This window comes from Empidonax traillii, unplaced genomic scaffold, assembly GCF_003031625.1.
Source record: "Empidonax traillii isolate 1590-97213 ecotype Southwest subspecies unplaced genomic scaffold, ASM303162v1 scaffold1536:size189005, whole genome shotgun sequence".
In the NCBI taxonomy this organism is placed as follows: Eukaryota; Metazoa; Chordata; class Aves; order Passeriformes; family Tyrannidae; genus Empidonax; species Empidonax traillii.
The window spans coordinates 20,025-37,609 of NW_020956729.1; the positions used below are offsets into that span (position 1 = coordinate 20,025).

General features: G+C 36.7%; 1 protein-coding gene across 1 annotated transcript in view; it reads left to right on the forward strand.

Annotated features, from left to right (window-relative positions):
* LOC114070389 (1,4-alpha-glucan-branching enzyme-like) overlaps positions 1 to 17,585 on the forward strand; it is a 56,233-nt gene that overhangs the window by 11,028 nt on the left and 27,620 nt on the right. Inside the window, exon 5 of the mRNA XM_027907748.1 lies at positions 1,293 to 1,464. Within this exon, the coding sequence (XP_027763549.1) occupies positions 1,293 to 1,464 (172 nt within the window). The remainder of the gene's footprint in view (positions 1 to 1,292; positions 1,465 to 17,585) is intronic.

Below are 17,585 nucleotides of genomic sequence, written 5' to 3' on the forward strand. Positions count from 1 at the left end.
GTTAATAAAATTATGGCTGTCATTAAAAAACAAGAATAGGGAACACTTACCTTTTCTTTGAATAGAAAGATTAGGGGATATTAAATGACACGAACAAATGCCACATTCTGAGTCCAGAGAATAGTTGTTCATTGCAGTCTTCAGTCTTGTCATTGCCACGTAGGAATTTTTTTAATTTTTTAAGTCTGGTTTTTACCCAATGGAGTAATCTGTAGGTGCTCTTATATTGTCAGTCGGAAGTCTAAAGGATGATGGTGCTTTTCAGCTAGACCTGCTTACAATTCATCTGTCTCTTTGGAATTTAAGTGAGTTTTCATGCAAGATTATAAAATGAAAATTAGGCTAATTGAGCCAAAACTAGCTATTTACATATAAATGGTCCAAAACATTTTCAACTACCTGCATGCTAGTATATTAGAATAGCATTTGTGTGGCCTTTCTCAAGTAGCAGTAAGCACTAGCAAGTTAGTAATTCAGTCACTGTTTTTAGACAGAATTACTAGTTTGCTTTTTTCTCGTGTGAAATCACAGAAAACCAATTGCCTTCTTGATTGCATATAAATGAATGCTTCATACTCATCCTGCATCTCTAAATCAGGAGTTTTGTTAATACCCTTCTATTTTTACATTCCAGGAACTTCACTTGGAATGTTTGCTTGCTCATTTTCTGCGTTTTCTGTAAAAATTCCCAAATGGTAGGTCACTTGTGACTTACCGAGTCGATGCTGGCAGGTCACATTTTGATATCTCTAGGCATAAAAAAAAAAAAAAAAAAGTTCTTAGAAGTAATTATGCAGTTTGATCCCATCAGGTGAAATGTAGGATGTCAGCAGGGGTTAGACAGGTGTTTATTATCATATAATAATGATAATAATATTATCCTGTCCGTGTGGGGAGCCCCAGTAACCACGTGGAGGGTTAAAACAAACACTCGTGTCTGACATGCAGTTGAGGCTCAGCTCATGGACATCCCTACCTCGGTTTAGATGCTTCCTATTTTGGACCTCAGACTAGATCTGTATCCCACTCACATGATAACACAGTACACAGGCTCAGTCATTAGAAGGTGGGGTTGCTGTGACCTGGTGATCAGAGGTAGGGGCAGGAAGGTTTTCTCAGGAACAGGGATCATGCACCCTGAGCCATGGCCTTGGCTCCTCACCGATCTTGCAAGTCCTCCCCTTACGACATAGAGCACCTGCTGTAAAACAAAACAAACAAACAAAAAGAAATACTTCTGAGTGTTAAAAACACCCAAGGGTTCTGTTCACTGCTTTTTTTGACTGTTCTAGGCACTTGTTGGTGATAAGACATTGGCTTTTCGACTGATGGATGCGGAGATGTACACAAACATGAGCGTGCTCATGCCTCTTACGCCGGTGATTGATCGTGGGATACAGCTTCATAAAATGATTCGTCTCATTACTCATGCACTCGGAGGGGAGAGCTATCTGAACTTCATGGGTAAGTAATCTTGGGAACAAGTCTCTCATTTTCTCATCTGCAGAATGCTTGGCAGGGAAATAAAATGATCTGACATCATCTTACATCCACGGTATTTATCACAATGCTGAAGTTTAAAGCATAAATGCTTTTATGGATTTAGTACAACAGGTGATAGGCATTGTTTTTCTGTCTGTAAGATGTATTATAAGACAAGAAAATAAAATCAAGATGGTTCCTAACTGTAACAGAAATAACTTTTAAAAATGTGGTAAGCTCTTGTTTCAGGTTACTTTTATTTACAACTCAGGTATTTTAATTGTTGTTTTGCACGTTTCTCAGGTGGTGAGCCATGGCTCACGCCGTTGGGTTGTATTTTGTCTCTATTCTTTTACTTTCTTAAACTTTTTGGTATCACAGTGAATTTACTTAAAATAGCTCGTTAGTGTCGTGTTTATTTCAGTTATTAATTGTCAGGAAGTACTCTGGGATCAGTTGATTTGTATTTCATTGCTTTTAGTGAAGAGCAGAGACAAATCACAGAGATAGGAGGCACATTGTCCTATCAAATCACAGAAACTGTAAGAGCTAGTAATACTTTCTTTTTGTCCATAAGCTGTAAAACTCAACTGTTGACTTTCCTCTTAAGCACAGTTTCTACAAGAAAGTTCAATTGTTACTCATTTAATCAGCCAGTTACAGTTCCATGTAGTCATCTTAAAAGTGGAATATTGTTCTTAGTCTAATCCAAAATTCTGAAGCTATTTATGCTTGCTGCTCTTTACCACATGCATTCCTTCAAGTTCTTTGCAAAACAGTTCTTACTTTATAGTAAAAATCACAATTTCATCATGTGATGTGAGAAGTTCTGTATAGCAGTTGTGATAGTCTCATGGGGGAAATAAAAAGGCTGAAAGTCTGCTGTAAAATCACCATTTCAGTTTTCTGATTATAAACCACTTGAAAAGTATAGAACTTTTAACACCGTATTTTCTTTTACTTTTGTTAGTAAACGATTTGTTTTAGAAAGTCAAAGTGGACAGTTGGATGTATATTACCCTTCTTCCATGATACTATATTTGACAACATTTTTTTTCTGATTAAAAAACTAGAGAACATAAGGCAGTGGTGACATTGGATTTAAGCATGGCTGTACAGGTACTTGTTCTCTTTCCTGGTATTAGAAGAAAACTCAAAAAAAAATCATATTTGTTGTCTTAAAAAGAACTGAAGCAACTTCAGCACAGAACAAATTAATTCAGTATATGCAACACTAGTAAAACTATTATTTCCAATAAAATATAGATTTTTTTTCTCAAGTGAGTGAAGAGGAGTTAATGAAATAAATATGTATGAAGTGTACAATCAGGCACCAAAATGTGCAAGGTGTGAGGTGCATGCTTCTGTTCAAATTAATGATACTGCAACAGTTAAGGAAGCAGGTGTTTAAAATATACTGCAGCTACATTGCAGATGTCTTTGCCCCAGATTGACTTGGTAAGATTAGAAAAATAATCGGTAATTCAATGTGGCATGTTAAATCCAGTGTGTCAATGCAGGTTGATTGAGCAATTAATATTGGATGTCGTTGAGTACTGCAAATGTTTCAGTAACCACATAATAGTTTGCTATATGTAAAGGTGAAAGGATTGTAATAAATGTTGGCAGAGGAAACATATAAATTCAGAATGCTGCTAACCCTGTGTACTTAAAATGTGTGTTTCATGCTGCTATCTAGTTAAGCAAATACAGTGACAAACTTCCAGTTTTGTGTGAATGCTGAGGGTGAGAAAGATAAGCCTCGTGCAGGGAGGGAGAAGGAGTGGGAATCTTATTTCACAACACCTGGAGAAGACATTCCAGGTGCCTCTGTGCTCCCCTAGGTCCTCCCATAAGCCTCTTATACCTTCTTTTTCTGAAAATAAAGACAGTCAAGCAACGCTCTGCTTTCTTAAGGCTCTGCTCGCCTTGAGGAAAAACAAACTGCATCTATAAAATATTGTATCAGAAGTAGAAATTTGTGTTCTCAAATGTATCCTGGAACTTCTCTTTGAAGATCTGGAATAATATTTAATTACAGGTGTGTTGGAGTAACATCTGTGTTTCATACACATGTGCAGATCCCTGTTGAGGGGAGCTGTGCCCTGTTGAACATCGAACATTGGTTGTGGTTTTCTCCCCTCTCTCTCACTCTCCTCACTGGGTGGTTCTCTGTCCTTCTTACCTGTATCTGCAGGAAACCACTGCAAAAATCCTGAAAGTTGTAGCTCTTGTTTTTCATGTTTGAGTGTTTAATTTTCACCAAAGGCTTTTATTTTTCTTTCCAGTTGCTTTTGTATGATGGTATTGGCAATCACTGATGTATGCAAACTTAAATGTGAATAGGAAAGTTTTGTCGTTTCAGTAAATTGGTTTGCTTGTAACAAAAAAAAAACTTGGGGAGCATTCTTTCCTCCAGTCTGTGCTTTGGTTTTCTGTGCAGCTTTACAAGTGATCTCTGGGGCTTCCTGTGTGCATCTGGCATGGAAAACTTCACCTAGAAAAGGAAAAACTCCCTATGCTTGGCTGAAAAGGAGAATAACAATGATAAACGTCCTGCTGTAGTGAATGAAAACTCTGGAAGGCCGGATTGTTTCATAGCAAACAATAATAACAGTAAAAAATCAGCAATTGTTCTAAAACTTGTGCTGTGTCTAGATTATCTTCTTTCAGTGCAAGTAGAGCTCAACAATCCCAATGTAGGTGTCGATTGTTCAACCCCACTCTTGTTTTAAACAGAGATTTTAATACTGAGACTGCCCTGTTCTGGTCAGAAGATGTCAGGGGACTTAGGAAGTTACAAACAATTCCAAGTTCTTCTGCACAATATTTTAGTAGGAGCACATGTGCTGCTTCTTTAGGGGTTTCTCTCTTCATATCTAATATTCCATGAAGATGTTTCCTTAAACAGTGCACATTGGATTGTCTGAACTTAAGTGCACTTAGGACCTCAAGCAGTTAGAGTATGTGTCTACATTAAATAGTGAAAGTAATCCTTTAATTGTAAATAATATGGAAAAACACCTCTGTTCCTACTCAAGTATTTTTCTTTGTAGTTGTAGTGATATTGAAATACAATATGCATCTAATTAACTTAAAACCAGAAAAGTACGTGAAAAATATTTAGGGCATATATTTCTGCCCTCCCTAATATTAGGATTTGAAAACAAATCCAGAATGAAAACCCTGTATTTGACTAAACTTCCTAATTGTCAATTTTAGCCCTCTACGAAATAACAGAGGAGCTTGAGAATTGTCTTAATTCCTCAGTCACTAAACAAGGACTAATAGAAGTTGTTATAATACTTCCAGAATATTACAGGAGTCTTCTGATCTCAGCTTGAAAATAAAGCAACCACTGTTGTTTCCCACTGGACAACGTTTAACTTCAGTGTAAAGACTCACACATTTCCTGAAAATGATAGTTGAACGTACCACTGCAAAACTGCTCTGTCTGTATATCCTTCCATTTTCCTTTGCCTTCATTTTCCAACTTACTCCTGAAGAAAAGCTCTAGACAACTGTAAATTGTACCTTTCCTTGAAATTTTCTGTTTTCTTCCTCATTTCAACCCTGCAGGACATGTGATAAAGCTGTGCCAGTTCTGTGAACTTGTTTCCAAGTTCTCTCCATATCTTGCAAGGTACATCTGCTTGTCTAGATTTTTGCCTTGAATAGACATAAGATTCAACTCAAGGGGCCTTAAATAGCATTTTGGGTCCTTGAGATCCTTCATAGCACAAATACTTCCTGTTTTATGCCACTATAGAGTCGTTCTTTTCAGCTTGCTAACAAGAATTTTCTTGCTTCCTTTTTCATTTGAAATTGGCTTAAACTCGTATCTATTGATTTAAATGGAGATTAGTTCTTACATATACCTCTAGCACTATTTTCACTACTCTTCTATAGTAAAACAACTCTTAATTAGGACTCCAGAGACCAAAACAACTTTTGAGATTGTATAGATATATATCTCCATATATAGCTAGATGGCAATTTGCAGTAACCAGAACATTTTTTGCCAACATGAGCATTGACTGATGGTGTTACTGGTTGGGTTGACATTCACCTGTTTCACTAATATCAGATTTGTTAAGCTTCCTCTTTCATACTTGGTAGATTATTTACACAGTAGTTTTACGCACCTTCTCTAGTCATCAGGGTTTTTTGCATGCATCAGAATAGTTTCTTCTCTAATGCTTTGGTGTGATGAGACCTTGTTCTTTCTTTACCCTTAAAAATAAAGGCTATGTATCATCTATTCCTCTGAGTATTTTAGAGAAATTTGGATTTTTTTTTTTTTTTGTTTATTTACTTTTAAATTATGGGATTTCAGAACAGAAGGCGTTTGAAAAAGTATTGACAAACAAGAATAGGAATTGTATCAGTAGCACGAATATCAGGGAAAGGAATGTACCATTTCCTTTAAGAGTATCGATTAAAAACCTGAAATAAAAATTATACAGCATAACTTAAAATGTAAATGGGAATGTTGCTTTAGACAGAATCTAAACTACTTCTATTACTACCTATTCTAGATAAAAAAGAAACTGTATCAGGAACGAGGAAAATTAGCTTAAACCTAAGAGAGTTTGGTTCTTCTAGGCATTTTGCAAGCAAATCACTTTTTTTAGACTTTTTTCTGCACCCTTTTCAATGCCTGTTACTCCTGTGCATTGGTTACAGTGTGGCTTTTTAGACTGTGACCTAAAACGTGGCCTTGCACGAGCAAATGCTCTTCAGACTTGGTCGCTTTGGTCAACTCCTCCTGATAAACAGCTTTGAAGTGCTCAGCTGGTGCAAACTGCAGCTTTGGGAGAGGCACTTTTGAAGTCATCCTTCTTAATGCTTACCTGGTGGAGCTGACAAATGTGCTGCCAGTTCTGGTGGGTGCTTTAATTTCATGGCAGCCTGACAGAAAACAACTGTATTCATTTTAAGGTAGGAAACAAGAAGGGTGTCATCTGAAATCTTACCTGCAGTTTGCCTGAGACTTAGTGCTAGACCATCTGCAGTTTGGTTGTGTGTTCCACCACGTGCCTCTACTCACAACTTGGGTCGGGCAGAGGCAGTGGGAAGAATCCAGATATGTGTATTAGGCTTTGTTAGTCACTTCTGCAAGGTCTAGAAGTTCAAACTGTTAATATTTGTTGCTCATTAAGAGTTGATTGAAACAAACTCCATTTCTACACTTGCTCAAAACACATAAGACTGACTGGTAGTAAAGTAATTAAAGACTAAGACTCTCTCATAGTTTGAAACGAAGCCACACACAGGCAAATCTGTCTTATCCCACCTTCTCTTCACAAATTCTTGTGTCCAAATACTAGGACATACTAATGTTGTGGGAGTGGATTCTACATCCTCCTTGAAAGGATAGGGAATAAAGCTCCATAGGTCTGTAAGTTATTTAAATACATCAGAACAAAAGTTAGTAGCAGCAATCTATGTATGTGATGGTGTCAGTGTCTGCACTGTGACTTCTTAAGTCAGGAACCTTGAAACTTCATGGTCAGCAGTATCCTCAGAACTGCTTAACAATCAACAGTTCAATCACTGCCCTCAAGGAGTGAAACCAGGTGGGATTTTCCAGGATGGGAGGGAGAATGGTGTAAATCAAGGTCACGAGTGGCAGTCTGGTTTTCTTTCAGAGTAATCCTGGTGTTCCCGTAGTTTGTTCCCACATTTGCTGAGTATCAGATATACCAGAATGATCAGTGGAGTAGATTTATAGTGTAATCAAGCCATTCTGACGTTGTGCTTCAGTTACAAGACGTTGGGTTTGTTTTTATGGATGGGACTCACATTTTTTTTATTTCTATTTTACTTATTATTATGCTTAATTTATTATTACACTGTCATTTAACTGTAGTGATATTGGTACTGGAACTTCTGCTAATGTCTCCAGGTTTGTTCCTAAGACTCCATCTGGAGTTATTATTTTCATGTCTGCTTCTTTGACAGCCTTTGCTTTTGCTTTATTGTTGTTTTGAAGAAAAATCATAGAAATAGGCCTCTATGTTAAAGCTTTACAGTGTATAATTACACTTTCAGCACAGGTTTTTTGAGGAATTTCTCATTTCATTTTTTCGAAATGATAATTTATTACAGAAATTATGAAAAAGTTAATATCATTATGAAATGCTTTTTTCACATCTTCTGGATTTCTAACTCTACAGGGCATGGCTGTTATTCTCTCCTTTCATAATTACTTTTTTTTTCCCTTCATAGTTAAAAAATTCAGAATTTTTTTTCAGTAAACTATAACTGAATTATTTGCAGATGACATTTATTTAGTTCTACTTAGCAGTCTTTTATGGAAAAAAATAGATATAAAGGCTACAATATTCTTACTAAATTGTATTTTGCTCTCAGCTTCTTCACCTGAAATTCAAATAAATTTTAAAGCAACAGGTTTACCTTACTTTGTTTTATTGCTTTTTTAATTCAGAATGCAAGCACTGTAAAAGTTCTGTCATAAAAATGTATCTCAAATTTCTTGGGCGGGCATATAAATGTATATATTTATTCACGAGTCTTCAGATGTTGTCCAAAATTAATTTTTATTGAGACAATATATTTTTGCCTGTTAGTATGGAATTTTGATAACTTGTGTAAATTTGATAATATTTTGAAAATTTATTTTATATCTATTTCTCTGCTTAATGATTCATTCAGTGTGTAAGAAATCAAGTGTAACTATCTTCTGTGTTCTGTGCTCTGGTTAACTGGATTCAAACAAAATGCTTTGAATATTTTCTGCTTATATAGTCTTGTGCTTTAAAATGTTACATATTATAATTATTTTTAAAATCTTTTAAAGCTTGGTTCACCCCATGAACAATTTGTTAATCAGTAGGGCTTCAGAAGAACCTTGACATCTTAATGTGTGTAAAAATGCCACTGCGAGATGACTTTGCTCATAATACCTTTTCAGAGAGGAAAAATGACCTGGCTGATTCTCTCTTCTGAGCAGAGAGCACTTTTGGGGGATATATATATGTGTTTTTCTTATTCACATGAAGATTTGATCCATCAGAATGGTCATTCAGAATGACAGATGGAGTAGACTTGCTATATCTGACCTATAAAATTCTGCTTCTGGTGCTCTGGCTCCTCGTTGGAAAACACATAACTTCAAGGAAATAAAAAAATCTTTTCAGATTTTCAAGTAAATGTGAAGTTGATCTACAGATAAAACCAAAGTCCAGCATTCAGGTCTGCATTATAATTTTCCTTTTTGAGAGAGAGAGAGAGAGAGTAGACATGTTGGGAGGGTTTTCCCTCTGTTGTACCTCTTTCGATAAGTCCATGTAATAACACATAGTTTTCACACAGAACAGAGAGAGAGAGGTGAGACAATCCACGTTTTTCTCTACATCCAAATCAAGTAATTTAGCAACACCAAACTCTAGTGAGCTGGTGTAAGAGGATGCAGAGGAATCTGTTAATCAGCAGCCCTTCCTTTAGCTACTTATTGTTCTTTCCCAGGCTGGTTTCGAGCAGTGCAGAGCCAAATAGAATTAAACCCCACATGTTACTCAGGAAGGAATTTCTTGTTTTGAGACATGACTGAGCAGGTGACATTTTGTATTTGTAAAGTCTGAATAATAGATCCTTAGGCATATATTTCAATTTGGATTTTAATGTGTGCAATTGTGGTAATTTGAAATGAGTTTATCTCAGTAGTGTCATTAATTCCCCAGTCAGTGTAGTTTAAGCTGAGATAACACTTTGTGATGACACTGGAATAATAAAAAAGATGTCTTTATGAGTTCAAGAGCTTCTTATTTTCACAAGATCTTATTAGCTTAAAATCTTCTCATTGTCCTAATTTTTAGAGGCCATCAATCTGACACACACACAGAGAAATTTACTAGAATAAGAATTTCAACAACATTGTAATTTAATTTGTATTGATCTTCAAGGGGTAAGGTATTTTCTAAGCAAATTTTAATGAGAAGTGGTAAAGTCTGCACAGGAAAGCATATTAGAACATCTTTTATAAATGCTGAATTGTCTTTCTCAGATGTCTTTTGAGATCTTCAGTTTGAAATTTTGTAGAAACATAGAATTGTTAGGGTTGGAAGTGGCCTTAAGGATCATCCAGTTCCAACCCCATGCTGTGGGGTTGGGGGACATTTTCCACTAGACCAGGTTGCTCAGAGCCCCATCCAGCCTGGCTTTGAACTCTTCCAGGGATGGGACATCCTCAGCTTCTCTGGGCAACCTGTGTCTCCCTACTCTCACAGTAAAGCATTTCCTCCTAAAATCTAATCTAAACCTGCCCTCTTCCTTAAAATTATGTGGGCTTCTGTCTGCAAGTACTGACCTCATGCTGTGATTTGGAGCTACATTTCCGTTGTAATTCATTACAACCTTACTGGAGTTTCCAAAGAGAAAGCCTGAAAGCTCTCTCTAACCCACTGGGTGTGATTCCATGTGGCAAGATATTTAATGGCAAAAGGGTTTTACATAGTATCAGTCATCGAGAGGCAGCTTTGTATTGGTGTTGGAGAGGGGAAATGTGTGCAAGGTAGGAAGCCAACCAGCACAATGTGGGAGTTTAAGGAAGGAACAATCAAGTTGGAATTAGAGTGGAGCTGCAGGCTCCATTAACCCAGGAAACTCTCTTTCTGGCTAAAAAGGATGTGTTCCTATACATAATTCAGCGTAAATTATTTCTGGGAGCTCATGGAAATAGATTAAAAACAGTGAAAATGAGGCATTTTAGTTATACTTCAGAGTAAGTTTTATGAGGTTAATCTTGGGTATGAATATAGAGCTGATTTTCTTAAGATTTCAAGAAGGGAGAGGCAGAATTTATAGTGGAGTGAATTAGAAAGGGAGTTTAGGAAGACAAGATGAATTTTGGCTGAAAAGAAAATTAATTTTTAAGGGCTTTTTGATTGTGGTTTTTTGTTATGTTTTGTGGGGGGTTTTGTGGTTTGTTTGTTTGTGGGGTTTTGTTTTGATTTGATTTTTTTTTTCCCAGTAGTGCAGGTGCCTTCTGAGTTGGCATGTCTTGTTGAATATAAAACACTTCTCTCTTAATGTATTACAGAGAAGTGCAGGGCAGGAGGATTAACACCTCAAGGAGAATAGAGTATTATTCAGCACTGGTGCAGTCTGTTTATGGCCAGAAGCCTAGAACTTTTACTCAGTTGGGATAATTATTCAGATACTTTTTGTGAAATTCAGAGCAGGTCCTGCGAGCAAGGTATTTCCATTGAATATCTTCTCAAGTGGTATTTTTAGAGAGATTATTTAAAAGCAATCTGGTAATCCACTCACTTGTGATTTAAGAGTCAGTCCATAGACTGTGAAACAGCTCCCTTAAGCCTCTCATATTTTACTTTTTTTTCTTTAATCTGGCTAGCTGTTAATACAAAGTACTGCAGGAAAGCCTGGATCATCTGGATGGTTTTATTATGGGTCAGCTCTTTGTGCAGCCTAAGCTCACAACCTTTATCTTCATAATGGAGAAATATATGGTCTTATTTCAAAGTATTAATGGGAAAAAAGGATATCTGAAGGAAACCATTAACCTCTGTTAACATAGTGTTGGATTGGCAAAATGTTTTCCACTGTTTATCTTAGGCTCCTTTAATTTATGAAAAGCACAGATTTTTGGATAATGATGTGTACTCCTTACTAATTGATATGTATCCTGAAGTATAAGCCCCTTTTTTGGTTTTCTTTCTCTAGACTTCTGGACATGTGTCTTTTATGTCTGTATTTTCTCTAAGACTGGGGGAATGTGCGTATATGACTTTTAAAAAAACAAACTTTGTACAGGCTGAGTTTTTGTTCTTATGTTCCTTTATGTTCCTGATTTATTTGTTGCATTTCCTAATGGCTGCCACCATTTTAGCAAGAGAGGAATTGTAGATAATATTGCTTGAAGGGAGAAGTGCAGAAATCTGAACATAAATGGACATTCATAAATCAAATTTTTCCTTCCATCTAATGTAGCATAGTGAAAGTGCTAGTTATTTATAGATACCAAAATACCATGTGAATGTATATTCTATTTTCCATATGTCTTCACTTGTGTTACTGTGTTTATCTCCTTGTGTACTATTTAGCTGTACTTAGGCAGCTTCTATGTATTATCTTTTTGAATATGCGAATCAGTCATTCTTTAAATCTATTTTTCAATATATTTATATAGTAATGGAGGTGTTATTTAGGATAATTCTTATTCCTGGGGATATGGTTTAGTGGTGGACTTTGCAGACAACCTTAATGATGTTATGACTGTTTAAACTCCATAAATTGAGAAATGTGCCAGAATATTGACATATTAATTTCAATAGATGTAAAGAAAACTTGTCTTATTTGTGCAGACTTCTCCAGGGTGTTAAATTTATTGTTCTGTTTGGAGGACGAGGGGTGGGGGGGAAATCAATATTGCACTAAGCTCCTTACACTGCTGACTGTGACTAGTCTTAGAAATATAGTAGTTATATATTAATATCCTGCTTTCCTATATGTGGGATGGAATGGGGAGTCTTGATTGAAAATGAAGCAGGGAAGTATCTTCATTTAAAACAGTCTTTATTTACTGGAGTTCAACCTAGACATAGTTGAAGTTTCCAGAAAATTTATGAAAGTCCCTTTTTGTATTTACTAGTTGTTTTTATATTTGTAGGCCAGAAAGACTGTATTTTTAGGTTTTTATTGCCTGCATAGAAGGCTATTGCTTGGTTTGTGCACTGCACATAAGAATACAGAACTAAGTCCATTGCTTGTCTCTGGAACCTTAAATACAGGAAGAGGCCTGTAGAAATTTATCTTAGTAAAGGAGCTGTCTACACGTTATATTCTCTGGGAAAGTTTTTGATTTGTGTTGATTTCTGTGATATGAAAATGCTGAGAACGCTTGAGAGGCCAGGCACTCTGGAACAAGGGATAGAAAACAGTACCAGGGGTGAGGGAAGGTTTATATTCCACTCTTCAGAGCCTAAATGTAAATGTGGCAACGTTTGTGCTAGGAAAGTGCACTGAGGAAAGCCTGTAGAAAGCAGCAGCAAATGTATTTGGTTTCGAAGTTGTAGTGTATCTTTCTGTAAGAAGACTTTTTTTTCATCTCCTGGTTTCTAGAGGGACGATGGGAGATACCAAGAGACGGCGCTCGGGGACGTGAGAAGTTTTCACCAGTCTCACATTACAGCCCTGTCTCTCTGTTCCTCCTTCCTGCTATTACCATGAGCTATCAGGTTTTCAAAGGATTTGTTGTTTTCTGACAAGAAAATGTTCCCATTTAGATCTAAATAAGAAAACAAGTAGTGAAATAAGCTACCACCCTAGTGAGGCTGTGTAAAGGAATGAAATGGGACAAAACAGAATGAGTAATGACATTGGCAAATCAGTTTTTGCAGATAAAGGTGTAATTTTACTTATTTCAGAGGATTCTTTTCCCCTTTTTTATTATAGATGATCCATGTAAAGCATTTATCAGTTGAGCAAGTTTATTTTTTTAAAGAAAAAACCCACAAAGGAATAAAAAAAATCATTACTGAGAAATATTGCATATGCCAGATTCAAAATGTCTTTGTGCAAGTAATCTCTGATGGTTTTTTTGTCTCTGTTTTGTGTTTTGCTTTTGTCACTTTGAATTTCCATACAGCATTGCTGGAGGGGGAGAGGAGAAATCATCTCGGTGTTTGTACATATTTGGCTTTACTCAAACAGTTGTAACACAGTGATTTTCAGACCTTGAAGCAGGTTTGGGGTGGGTTGGGTTTTTTGTTTGTTTGTTTGTTTGTTTCCTGAGATCAAAGTTTACTTTTTCCCTTGACAGAGAAGTTTTGTCTTAGAGGCACAAAAAGCCTAATAGAGTTGCAGTACATTTGCAGCTCAGGCCCTGAGAAAGCTGTGTCACGTCTTTGTATACAGAGAAATGACAGCATGAAGCGTGGCACTTTGAATACATGCACATCCCAGTGAAATGAAGTGGTATTTTTGGAAGTAATATTTTTAAAAAATTAATGAACGCGTGCATACAGAATAAATTCCAGCAGTTATGTGAAACTTTGGGGTAAGGAAAGCAGAAATACATATGAAAATATGCTCTTAGTAAAAAGTTGCTCTAGGAAAAAAGTTGGAGGTGGCTACTTGAATGAGATTGCTCATATTGTTTTATACACTAATCCAGAAGTATTTGTTTCAAAACCTGAAAAACAAATTAAAATTTTACCATGTTTTAAGCAGCCATAATGGAACCTAGAAATAATTTCTACTCTGATTCTCATTTATCAGTGTAAGTTTATTTTGTGTCTATCAACTTGGTGTCACAAGAGAAATCTAAAATTAATGGTTATGTCTTGAAAGGCATAAAGGCTCACAGCTTTGTTATGCCTTCAGCTGATTCAGGTCTTAGGGCTAATTTGAATATGTTTTGGGTATAAGAGGAATATTTGCCTCTGTGTATATAACAAATTGTTGAATTTCAAAGCCAGAAGGGATAGCTCTAATCTGCAAATAAAAAGGCACGAGATAATGGAATGAAGGGAGGGGATAGCTCATGGTGAACCTCTTTTTCTTGAAGTTGAATCTCAAAGGTTCAGACTTCTAGACTCTTCGTTTTCAACTATTTACTTGTTTCCTAAACTCCTTTGAACAAAGTAATTTGAAAAAAAAAAACCAAACAAACATGAGTGTGAAGACAGATAAGCAATCTGGGAACAACTCTAGGCAAAATTTAGCATTCTGATCTATGAAGATACTTGTTCAGAGTCATCCCTTCCCCAACTGTCACAAGAACACACCATCCAAAATGCAGTTTTTCCTGACAGCCGCACCATGGGGCCAGGAAGAAAGAGCTCCTAATCTCTTCCCAGTGAAACCCCCCAGGAGGAGTTGGTTAGATTCCTTTTTTTATTACAAAATCATGCTTGACTTGTTCTCAAATTCAGGAAGTAAACTGGAGTTGTAGAACCCCATATTTTTCTGGTTTATTATGTATATGCCAGTCACTTTAGGCAAGTCACTTTGGTCGCCCTTAGTGTCTCTGTCACTCCACCCGACTCTGTACTCTGAGACCATCTTCCTGGCAACATGTGTGCAGCAAAACATATAGTTTCTGCTCTCCTGTTGGCTTTGGCTGAGGAAAAACATGCTAAGCCATGTCTCATAAAAGCTGGTGGCATGAAGCAATGGGGTAAATTACCTGTGCTGCTTGGCTCATATGCCTCATACTAGCACTCTTAATGCATGGGGTGATGTGTGTCTGGAGTTACATACATAATGTACCATCATCAGGAAATGCTGGAGTGCATTAGGGCATCTGGGATTCCCCTAGTCACTAGAACAATTTTCTATACTAAACCCTGGAAATTGGTAGATGAGATAGAAGGCTGGCAGAAGCTCTGCCTGATGACACTTTGAGTATCTCTAAAAAGCCCATGATCAAATGACCTGTTATTGGGGAGTAAACGGCCAAAATCTTTTCTCTAGTCTTTCTGGCTCTAGTGAGAAGGATTAACTGAGGGAAGAGGAGTGGACTAATGCCACTTAAACCAGAGCATATTGTGGCTCTTCTGATGTCTCTTAAAGAAGTTTTTGTAAGGCATGTCCTGTTCAGAAGTACAAGGGAAGGAGAGTGTGAAGGATTAACTAAACATGCAGAAAGGGCATTTTCTGCCACAACTGATTTTTGAAAGGCTGTGGCAATGTTCAGTTAGTCTAGTTTGTTATCCTGTTATGTTTTAAATTTCAACCAACAATTTGTTTTCATCCAGTTCTCCCGATATTGTGATTTACTTTTTCTGGTCTGCCCACATACCAAAAAACAACAAAAAAGACACAAAGGCCTCACTGGACAATTGTGCTCAGATCTTACAGATTTCAGATTTTGCTGGTTATTTTATAACTCATCTGCTACTTGCAGCAAAGGTGCCATCAGTACCAATTCTTTAAGTCCTTTTTTTTTATCTGTTTAACAGTGTTTTGCTTCAGCTTCCAAACCTATTGACTGCTGTGCTATACCTGTACCTGCTAAATTTTTTTCCTCTTTATCTTGCCCTGTATTTTTGTTTTTTCTTTTACCCGCTTCTCAGTTATGTTGACACTGGTTTAATGCCCAGGTGAGTCAAGACTATCTTCACAGTGGGAATCCAGCCCATTTGTTCATCTCTCTCTTGTCAGGGTCTCTGTAGCCTTTGCTGTAGTTGCAGGCTCCACATGCCCACTCAGACTGGAAGCACCTTCCTCAATTACCCAAACAGAGACTTGCTTCATAAAGTTGCTAAGTCTACATTATGCAAAGCCATTTGGGTTTGGGTTTTACTTTTATAGCCTAAAAATGAGGGCATCAGAAATTTTCGGCGTCTGGCTAATTGTAGGTTAGTATTAGAAGGGGGATGCTCTTCAGAGGCTGGTTCTAACTTACAGCCTTTCTTTATCCTGTTCTGGTGTTGTAAACAGTCATAAAAATATTTCAATAATTTACAAGCATTATATTGTTATGATATTTTAACTTTTCCTTTGTTTGTGTGCTCTGAGATGTGATGAGATGGCTCAAGGATTAGGTTTAAGCTGCTTAAAAATCAAATTTTGTAATACTTCCTTTCATACAAGACATGTATGCATAATGTCCACATGATGCAATTGCAAATCTAGGAGCAGTGAGCATTCCAAGACTTAAGTATTTTTGTGGAAGTAGCACATCTCAATGATTTTAAATGAATTCTGATGTTTAACATCGTTCAGGTGCAGTCACCCTCTTGATAGACACGTATATAGTATCTTGCAGAAAATTCAGAATAACTCTTTAAAAACTGTATGAGATTTGGCCCCTATTCTGGTAATAGGGAGAGAGAGAACACCAGGAGAGGAACTGCCTTGAACAGGTCAGAATTACATCATCAGGGGTTTTTCTCATTAATACACAACTTTTGTGCGTCTTCATTAGTAGATCTCATTTACAGATAAAGAAGACATTTCAATTCAAATGGTATATTTTCTACCTCAGGACTGAACAGTCAATTCCTTAGTCAGTTCAATAAACTGACTGATTGTCATCAGTACTTCAGTTGTGATTGTCAGGCAGATGAGACTCTTCTTAAAGCCTGCCCCTTTTTCAGCATGAAAAAAGGCCAAAGACCCCGACTCCTGATCTCTAACTGAAAAACTCTGAAAAAAACAAACTTGCAAGCTTCAATATCCATTTCCATGTAGAAAAACCCAACCAAACAAAAACCCCACCAACAATACAAATAATCTTGCCTCAGACATCCTGGTTATGATTGACTCTAATGAGCAGAGAACTTGCAACAGATTATGCTGTCACTATAAGATTATCATGCTAGCACTCTGGAAATGTGCTAAAACTAATAAACATCACTTAGAAAAATCGCTTTCAAGTGTCTGGTTAGAGGCTTACATAAACTACTCATCATCTTTTATTTCTTATGTAAGAGTATCTTAAAAAAGAAAATCCCCCACAAAACAAGAAACCCTCCAAACCCTGAAGCTACAAGTTGAAGGGAAGGAAACAAAAGATTCTAGAACAATGACTGCAAGAAGTACGTAAATTGATGGGGGATGTTCTCCTGATACACACACTAATTATGTTTATGGCAGCATAAATATTGACCATCCACTGAGGATACTGCTTTTGAAACACACTCTAAAACAGCAGTCTTGTTCTTTGGAATATCACTATATTTCAAAGCTAAAATTTTTTTTCCAGATTAAGATGAAAAGTAGAATTTCTGTGAGAGGAAACAATGAGGAAATTATTTCTTCTTGGTGGAGTTTAAACTGGGTATGGTACTTGCTTCATGTATTTATTTACTACTAAGTAGAAGGAAAATTAATCATAATGTAAATGTACTGTTTAATTTGGCAAAGGCCAGATGAGAATTTGAAAATCTCGAGGCTACCTCTTTCCTCCTCAGGTTGCTCAAAGTGTTCACTCTTCCACAAGGAGGTTTTTGGCAGGCTTGTATTTTCCTATCTTAAATAGTCAGTTTTGATTTCAGGTAGTGTCATTCTTCGTCAACCACTTAAATCTACCTGAACTACAGTTAGATGGTTTTATGAACAGCCACATGTTTTAACTCGAGATATTAGATTAAAAATTCCTTCTAAAACCC